The sequence below is a fragment of the Hydra vulgaris genome, chromosome 02 (genome assembly GCF_038396675.1).
Source record: "Hydra vulgaris chromosome 02, alternate assembly HydraT2T_AEP".
Taxonomy (NCBI): Eukaryota; Metazoa; Cnidaria; class Hydrozoa; order Anthoathecata; family Hydridae; genus Hydra; species Hydra vulgaris.
Genome location: NC_088921.1, coordinates 6,702,838 through 6,712,133, shown reverse-complemented (window position 1 = coordinate 6,712,133; position 9,296 = coordinate 6,702,838). Strand labels below are relative to the sequence as shown.

General features: G+C 29.2%; 1 protein-coding gene across 1 annotated transcript; it reads left to right on the top strand.

Moving 5' to 3' along the window:
- Nucleotides 1-1,385: 1,385 nt before the first annotated feature.
- LOC136075779 (histone-lysine N-methyltransferase SETMAR-like) lies at nucleotides 1,386-2,216 on the top strand. The gene has a single exon (XM_065789216.1). It carries the CDS (start codon nucleotides 1,386-1,388, stop codon nucleotides 2,214-2,216), a length of 831 nt encoding a protein of 276 aa, XP_065645288.1.
- The last annotated feature ends 7,080 nt before the right edge of the window (nucleotides 2,217-9,296 follow it).

Below are 9,296 nucleotides of genomic sequence, written 5' to 3'. Positions count from 1 at the left end.
AGTTTTAAAATTAACATTTTTATTCTTCACTTTATCTTCACTTCCAACAAGGCTGCAAGTAACCATAACGAAAAAAATGCTGGAAGCAAAAAATTAAAGTTATAAGTTACTTGTAAAGAAAATATAAAGTTTATAAAGCAAGATAATGATTAAAAATGGCTAAAAAAAAATACAACTTGCATGAATCGGGAAAACAAGATATAAGGAGCGAATTCCAAATAACTGATGTTAGAGGAAAAAAACTAGACAGAAACTTTTGGAGCAAGTAGGAGCATTCACAGTAAAGAAGAGTCTTAAAAGAATGAAAAGAAAAGACCTAATTTACCCCTGCCTATAACAACATTTCCAAAAAATGTATGCTATGTTTGCAAGAAAAATTTGAAATAATTACTCATTTAAAACAGGAAAACTTATTAAATAAAAAATCTGAATTAATTTCTAAATGTAGGCACGAAAATAAATACCTCTTAAAAAATCATAAAAACAAATGACCAAATTAAATTATCCCCATTCCAAAGGAATTTATTTAATAATTACTTTCTGTAACTTCCCGTTAACCAAAAAAATACAGTAATTTAAAAATTTTTTTATTTCTATTTTTAGTTATAATAATTTATAACTTACTGTAAAATATTTTTTTCTATAAATTGAATTTTTTTTTAGATTTAGCATCTCTTCCTGATGATCCAGCAATGGTAAAACTTAAAGTTGAAGAAAAAAGTTAGATAAGTGTTTTTAACTAATTCATTATTGCTCTGTTCTTTAAGAACATTGAACACTCTAAAATTACTTGTAAAATTACTTAAAATACATTAACAGAATTTACATATATATATATATATATATATATATATATATATATATATATATATATATATATATATATATATATATATATATATATATATATATATATATATATATATATATATATATATATATATATATATATGTAACTTTAAATATCTAATATGCTGTTCGAAAACAATTTCAATAATTTTTTTAATTTCTATACAAATTAAATACCTAATATATTGTTTGTTAACATTAAATGAAAATTTAGAAATATTCAAAATTCACAAGCCTTACAATAAAGACATACTTGTTTAACTCCACTTTTTGTTGGTACCGGATGCAAAAAAAGAAATCTTAAATAAGGCTGAAAGTCTATTATACTTTATTTTAAATCGCTTCAGTTATTAGGTAACCAAAAAAGTTTGTGCGGTTTTTGGTAATTGAATTGTTTTTAGCATTTTTTACAACACCCACATCGCACAAGGCAAGTAGCTTTGTTGCGTAATAGAACGCGTGTGTCACGCGCAGTTGCTGCATATATAGTGTAGGCTTGTAATGAGCTTACAGGAAAGGTTTTGTGTAAAGAAAGGATGACAACCCAACCAACGATTATTCGATCTTGCTTACTTTACGAGTTCAAACTTGGAAGGAATGCAAAACAAGCGGCCAAAAACATCTGCACAGCATTTGAAGAAGGTACAGTAAGTAAACGCACAGCACAGAAGTGGTTTCAGCGATTCTCTTCGGGAGATGAGTCCATCGAAGACCTGCCGCGTTCTGGACGCCCATTGTTGGTTGATGAGGATGAACTGAAGGACGCTGTCGAGTCTGACTCCAGCCAAACTTGCCAAGAACTTGCAGTGAAGTTTGCCGTGAGTGTTGAAACCATCCGCCTGCATCTGCATGCGATTGGGAAAGCGTGGAAGCTGAGTCGGTGGGTTCCGCACAAATTGTCAATCGACAACAAGAAGCAACGGCTTACGATCTGCACATCACTCTTATCACGCCATAATGTTGAGCCTTTTCTTGATCGTTTATTGACATGCGACGAAAAATGGATTGTGTACGACAATACCAAGCGTTGCTACCATTGGTTGTCCCCCGATGACCCCATCCCAAAGACACCCAAGCCCAATCTCCACGAGCGGAAGGTTTTGCTCTGCATTTGGTGGACTACAGCTGGTGTGGTGCATTACGAGCTGCTCCCAACAAGCCAAACCATTACTGGACTGGTCTACTCAGCACAGCTGCAACGAGTTCACGACCTGTTGCTTGAAAAGCAGCCTGCACAGGAGAGGAGTTCTGCTTCTCCACGACAACGCGAGACCGCACACCGCTCGCGTGACTCAGGACAAGCTCCAAAGCCTTGGTTGGGAGAGTTTGCCTCATCCACCATACTCGCCAGACCTCTCCCCTACTGATTTCCATTTTTTCCTTTCCCTGGGAAATCATTTAAAAAGACAGCAGTTCCGAGACCAGGACGCGGTTAAAATGGAGTTAAAAGCTTTTATAGACTCAAAGGACCGAGAATTTTTTAGAAGTGGAATAAATAAGCTTGTTTTACGTTGGGAAAAGGTTTTAGACGCTAATGGTGACTATTTTGATGAATAAATGTACTTACTTTTGTCGTTTTGTGTGTTTTTATTATATACGGAAAAACCGCACGAACTTTTTTGGTTACATGATATTTTACTTTAAAACAATGTCTCACGCCTATTTATTGACTAAGTTAAAGCTTTCTCGTATTACACTATTGCTGCGATTTATATCCGAATATCTTACTGTTAGTCCGGATTGTTATGCGGACCTATTAAAAGAGAAACGTCCGGAACTTGTTATGAGATGGCTAGGGTAGAGTGAAAACAACATTTTTCAGAAGTTATCCCTGATTTTTATATAAGCTTTAAGAAAACCAAAAAAACGAGTCCAAAATGAGCAAAATTGGACAAGAATTACCTCATGCAGTAATTTTTGACTAATAATTTTACATTAAAAATTATTATTTTAAGTAGAAGTTACAAAGTGAAAACATATTAGATATGTTTAAATTATCCATTAGTATTATAACCAAAATAATCATTGTATTAAAAAAGTTTTTAAAATTTTTTAATACACGTTTAAAAAAAAGATATATTTCAATTGAAGAAATTGAATAGTAGGCATAAAATTTCATAAAATGCTCTACTCGAAGTTTCAATACAAACTATATTTTTAAATGCTAGTAAGAATATTTTGTTTGTAAAAAATGAAAATGTTTATAATTGAATAATAAATTCGTAATAATGTATGATATATTTATTAGGAATATTAATTAAATGAATATGGTTTGTGTTGACATGTTTCTGTATAGAGGTTAATACTTTGCAATCTTTGTTTATACTATGATAATACTACAATATACTAAAACTTTTCTAAATATATTTCAGTAAATAGAATGTTAAGATTTAAAACAAAACATCCATTCTTTTGGTTTTTTAAAGCTGCTTTCTGAGGTGCAACTGCCAACAGGACTAGATGAGATGCGGCTTATGATGTTTTTGCGAGAAAATGTAAGCTACATTTCATTTTTTCAAATAATATTAATGTTAAATATATAATAAAATTTTACATAAACTTCCTAGCCAACAAAAGCCAACAAAAAGAATGAAGCAGCTTCAACAGCAATGCAGGGGTTAAAAATTTGGTAAAAATGCAACATACCTACCGTGTCATCATTTACAGTGTTGACAAAGAGAGCTTTAAACCTATTTGAGCAGAGCAAAAAGCTGCAATAAATCCCAACTGCTGACAGAGAAAATGAAAAAAACAACATTCAGTTTCATTAGGACAAATTAGCTAGACTCTTTGATATATCTGCTTGCTAATGAAAAGATCTAGAAAAGTGCTACCAGCTCACTTTTCTGGAAGATCAAAGGATTGAACGTAAAATTGGTATTGTATCAATTGAGAAAAAGTTACAAAAACCCAGTATACCCTGAGCAAACAGAGCTCAAACGTTAAAACGGCCTGCTATAGATGAAAACACTCCACCATCATCGCTATCATGTGGAAAAGAAATGCAATTGTCTCTTCCTACTTTTTCATTAGTCTGCGACCGCCATGGACTCATGACAGATCTGCTGCAGCTTGGGCATTAGTTGTACTTGAAGATATTGGCATTTATTTCAAATGATGACAAAAAATTTTTATTGAATGAAGCAAGATAAGGAGTGAGCGCATGAATACCAGGGATAACTCAAAAGTTAGTGAAATCAAAATAAAGGTGTTGTATTTTAATGGCATAAAAGACTAGACCCTCTACAATGGGAAATTCGTTTTTTACACGCAAATGAGCTTCCACTAAGTCATTTGTTTTCAGAATTGGATGGATCAACATCTTGTCTTAGATACTCTTCAGATTCTATTGGAAAGTCCCTTGAAACTTGTAAGATCTTTAAGGTTGTTGATTTTCAACCAATAAACCATAACGTAGAAATGCCAGAAGTGGACAGGTAGTGCTCAGTACAGATCAGCTTTACCTTTTTGACATCTGCCAGCTGTACTAAGTGGCACTTATTCTGTCAATCTGGAATAGCACTGGAGAACTGGCTCATTCTAGATGGCTTACTACAGCCAACAGGGTTCTCAGATTATATATTTCTACCATCAGTCCTTTGTCAAATTTAGTAACTATAGCAACATACATTATGCTCGTTTATGTCCATATGTGGTTCATCATCAAGAAGGAGTCTTCTATTTTTCATGGCAGCAGGAATCTATGCAGCACAATGGTCAAATTACGATATCTGTCAGATGCATTACCTAAGGTAGTAGACAAAGTTATTCAAAGAAATGAATTTTTAGGTCATCAAGAAAATATTCTTCTGGCAATGAAATTAGATAAGCAGCCACAAATCCGAGAATTAAGTAAAGAAAAGTTTTAAGTATTTTTGAAAACGAACTAAATATAAGTGACGTAGTTATTTAAAGGATACATAGGACAGGAAACACTGGACTAAGTAAACCTTGATTGATTGTAATAAAACTATTGAACTATAAAGAAAAAAAGCTTATTAAAGAACTCAAAAAATTTAAAAGGAACAAATATATTCATAAATGAGGGCTTCTCTTTGGATATCCTAACCAAGCGGAAAAACTTCTTTGAAGAAATGCGAACTCACAGGAATAACGGTAAATATTCTGTCGTTATTTAAAATAAATTAGTAGTTAAAGATCTTAAAAAAATTGCATAAAAGTGCTTAGATTTTATTTTCCTTTGGTATTGTTGTGTTTTTGATAATAACAACTAGAAATTTTAGAAATAGAAAACATTAAAAATATTCATAAAAACTTTGAAAATTTAAAGTTAATGCTTAATAATGTAAATAACAAGTTTAGTCTTATTTGTCTAATAGAAATTTAGTGTCATCGAGACATGATTAAATCTAACTTTCATTTATCAGGATATAAACCCATCCATCAACTGAGAATAAACGGTATTGGCGCGGGCGTATCTATTTTTTATCCAAAACTCATTGACTTTAAGCATATAGGTAACCTCAAAGTAAATGACGTTAATTGTGAGTCATTTATTATTGAAATTATTAATAAAAGAAACAAAAATACATTTATAACAGCATTATATAGACTGCAAAATGGTAATTACAAATTGAAAACAACTTAAACTACTTGTTACCAAAGCTCGTAAAAAAATACGTTTCTTTATTGGCTGATTTTAATTTGAATTTTTCAAATAATAAAACAGAGAAAGTGTATTCATAAAACATTGCGCGTTTTATGAATACACTTTTGCAAAACAGCATTTTCCCCATGATTAACAAGCGAACACGCGTGACAAAAATAACTGCATCCATTATTAATAATATTATTATTAATAATTATAAAAAGGCTAAAATGCAAAGTGGTATTGTTAAAACAGATATCAGTAACCAATTTCCAGTTTTTCTGATTACATGTTCTGCAACCCAAGAATAAAAAAAATTTAAAAAAAAAATTGTTTATGTAAGAAAAATAAACAATGAATTCCTCGCTAAGTTTCGCAATCTCCTACAAGAAGTAAAGTGGGAACTATTAACTGATTGCAATGACGTAAATAATGGCTACGTATATTTTATTCGCATATCCTCTAAGCAATAAGAAAAAAGGTGACCATATGTAAGGGTTTGGCGCGTACAGTAGGCGTTTGACGTTAGTTTTGCGTATTATTTGAAAGACTTTTAGTAAATGAATTTTCTAAAATATAGTTAAAAAACAAAATGAATAAACTTCCAATAAACTTTACTATAAAACACGAAACTAAATGAATTAAATTTCCGTAAACATTAAAAAAAAATTACTTCGAAAGATTTTTCAACTACAACAAAGAAAATGCGCTTGCTTTACGCAAATTTTGTATGCCTTGTAATGTCTTTTTTCCCTAATTATTGTAAATAATGCTTTGCAATTTATTTTAATAAGAAGTACATAAAATAAGTGTTCATAAAGAAGTAATTTAAGGTTTATATAAATATTAATAAATCAAATTCAAAAAATAAATAGTAAGAAGAGAAGGTTAAACACATTTTATGATAATTTTCATCACATCCAACTTGAAAAAAATAAATACAAGGGAGTAAATAGCCAAGTGTTAAGATGGTTTAGTAGTTACTTAAAGCAAACACAATTTGTTGTTGGTAATGACAACTATCCCAATAATTGTTTAAATATAACTTGTGGAGCTCCACAAGGTTCAATCCTCGGACCTCTCTTTTTTTTAATCTATATAAATAATCTAAATAATGCTACTAATCTGATGAGCATCGCGCACGCTGATGATACTAATATATTTATCTCTAAGAGTGATATCAGCGAACTTCTTGTGGCCGTAAATAAAGACGTTAAACTTTTATCCTACTGGTTCAAATCTAATAAATTAACATTAAATAATGACAAAACTAAATGGACCCTCTATCATACTTGCCTTAAATCTTTATTGATGAATTTGAAATAAAAAAATTACTTGGTATCAGCATATTAATTATGTATGCATTTAAGTCTCTAAAAAAATTGGGGTTTTATACAAAGCTCGAATTTATTCCAATAAGAAAAAACAACTTCATTTTTTATTTATTCACTGCTACATAAACTACGCTAATATTGCCTGGGGATGTACTGGAAAAAGTATATAAAAATCTTTATTGCTGTCAGAAACAAGCAATTTGCATAACTAACTTTACTGATCGTTTTTCTCATTGTAAACCTTATTTTATTGAAATGAAAGTTTTAAATATATTTGAAATCAATGTTTTGAAAATTTTATGTTTTGTTTAAATGTGGAAAAACAATCTATCCACCCCCCCTCCTCCCAGTCTTTAAATGTCTTTTCAATTAAAAACCCAGAAAAAAATACAAACTAATAATAAAATTTTTTTTTAAAGAACCTATTTTTTAAACAAATTTCAATTAATTTTGCCTTGCCTATCGAGCACCGCACCTATGGAAGAAACCAAAAATTTTGATCAACCAAATTCTTTTTATCTTTTCAAGAATAAAATAAGAAATTTAATTCTTTACGTCGATAACATTTTACAGTATTACTAATTATTTTATCTACTATTTAACTTTATTTTGGGATTTTTATCATTTTTTTTATAAAGTTTTGTAGTTATGTTGTTTACAACCATTTATATTGTTTTTATATTTATATATGTTGTTTATATTGTTTACAGTTTTGCTTATGTAAAAAATTCTAAAGGTTCCGATGATAAGATCTTAGTGATTTTTTTTTGGAACCCTAGTTCCTTCTCTTCAGAAACCTAGTTTACACTGTTATCACGCATTGTATATATATATATTTGCAAAGGGCTTTTAATAGTTTATTTTATTGTATCACAACTAACATTGTAAACTAAAAAAAAAAAAATATATTTGTAATTTATAATTATTAAATTTATAAATTTATAACTTTAAAAAAAAATATTTCTAATTCATAGTTTTTAGCTTACTAAATAATCTATTGCGATACTTCTATGGCGTAAATAGGAAAAATCGCAGAGAAGAACGTGCTACACCTCGCTAATCACGGCCTACAGGCCTGTAAACTTAACAAAATTATAAAAAGGAAGTCTATAAATTACGTCACGCTATTAGGGGAAAGTCGAAATTTGTTTTAATTTGTGAAAAAGGGGAGTAGGTTTGATAAATATAACATAAAAAATGTTTTAGCAAGTCAACTTTATTACTACTTGTTTAGTCATTCAAATAGAAAAGTGTTTTAGTTTGTCGCATTTTTATCCGATTTTTATCAGAAACGCAACTATTTACATTTAAATATTTAAGAATATTTTTGGCGCAAAAATGGCATAAAATATCATAGTTTTGAAGACCTTGAATTCGAAATATATTATTTCATTAAATTAACAACGTAAATTTTTATTTTATATATACAAATTTATTATGAATCAGGGGCGGATCTAGGGTACGTCTAGTCCGCCTGTAGAAATACCTAAGAATAAAATTGAATCTAAAAATAAATAAAATTAAAATGATATTTTAATATTGCGTATAAAAATAGTTTTTCCTCAACCTTTAAGTGAATTAGATTTAGTTGTATTATCGGATTTAAGTTTTAAAAACACTAATAAAATTGCTTCTTGTTTAGAGTGGTTTATAAAGTTTATATAAAAAATATATTTCTTAACTAGATGTTAAAGTAATGTTATATAAATAATATTTAATTAGAGTTAGAATAGCTGCGTATAAAGTAACAATTGGAGTTCATAGTATTTTTAAGTTGGGTTTAGATATGTCGCTGTTTGTGACATCAACAACAACAATTTAGTGTTGTTGGTGTCACAAAGATTTTAAAGTTTGCTTTTTTTTTAACAAAGCGGGGCATTAAGATTGTGTCTCTAAATATCTCTTTACATAGTTTAAAAATTACATATTATAATATAAAAAATTTTATTATAATTTGTGTTATTTTATAATATAATTGCTACTTAAGAATGTACTTAAATGGATAAAGTACATCACAGTAAATATACCTATGAACTAAATCAAAACAACTAGTTAGGGTAACCTGGGGCAAAGCAAGACACCGGGGCAAAGTACGACAATTAGGTTTTCTAGCTTTGTACAGAATTTTTTTGAAATGATTCAGTAATTTTGTTTAATTATATTCAAAATTTCATGTTTTTTTTTTTATATTTTAAAGTAGTTTCCATCATTTTTTTCATATAATATGACATAGAAAAGTGGATTTAAAGCTTACGAGTTGCGTCAATTTACAGGGTTATTCAAAATTATAATCACTTGTATTCAAAATTATAATCACTTGTATTCAAAATTATAATCGCATCTATTCAAAATTATAATCAGATCTATTCAAAATTATAATCAGATCTATTCAAAATTATAATCACTTGTATTCAAAATTATAGTCACATATATTCAAAATTATTGACAATTTTTATTAAAAACTTAATAAAATTTTAAATAAAAAAATTATATTATTTATTTAA

Excerpts from the sequence above, each read along its gene's own strand:
- LOC136075779 (XM_065789216.1), top strand. The coding sequence starts at position 1,386 with ATGACAACCCAACCAACGATTATTCGATCTTGCTTACTTTACGAGTTC.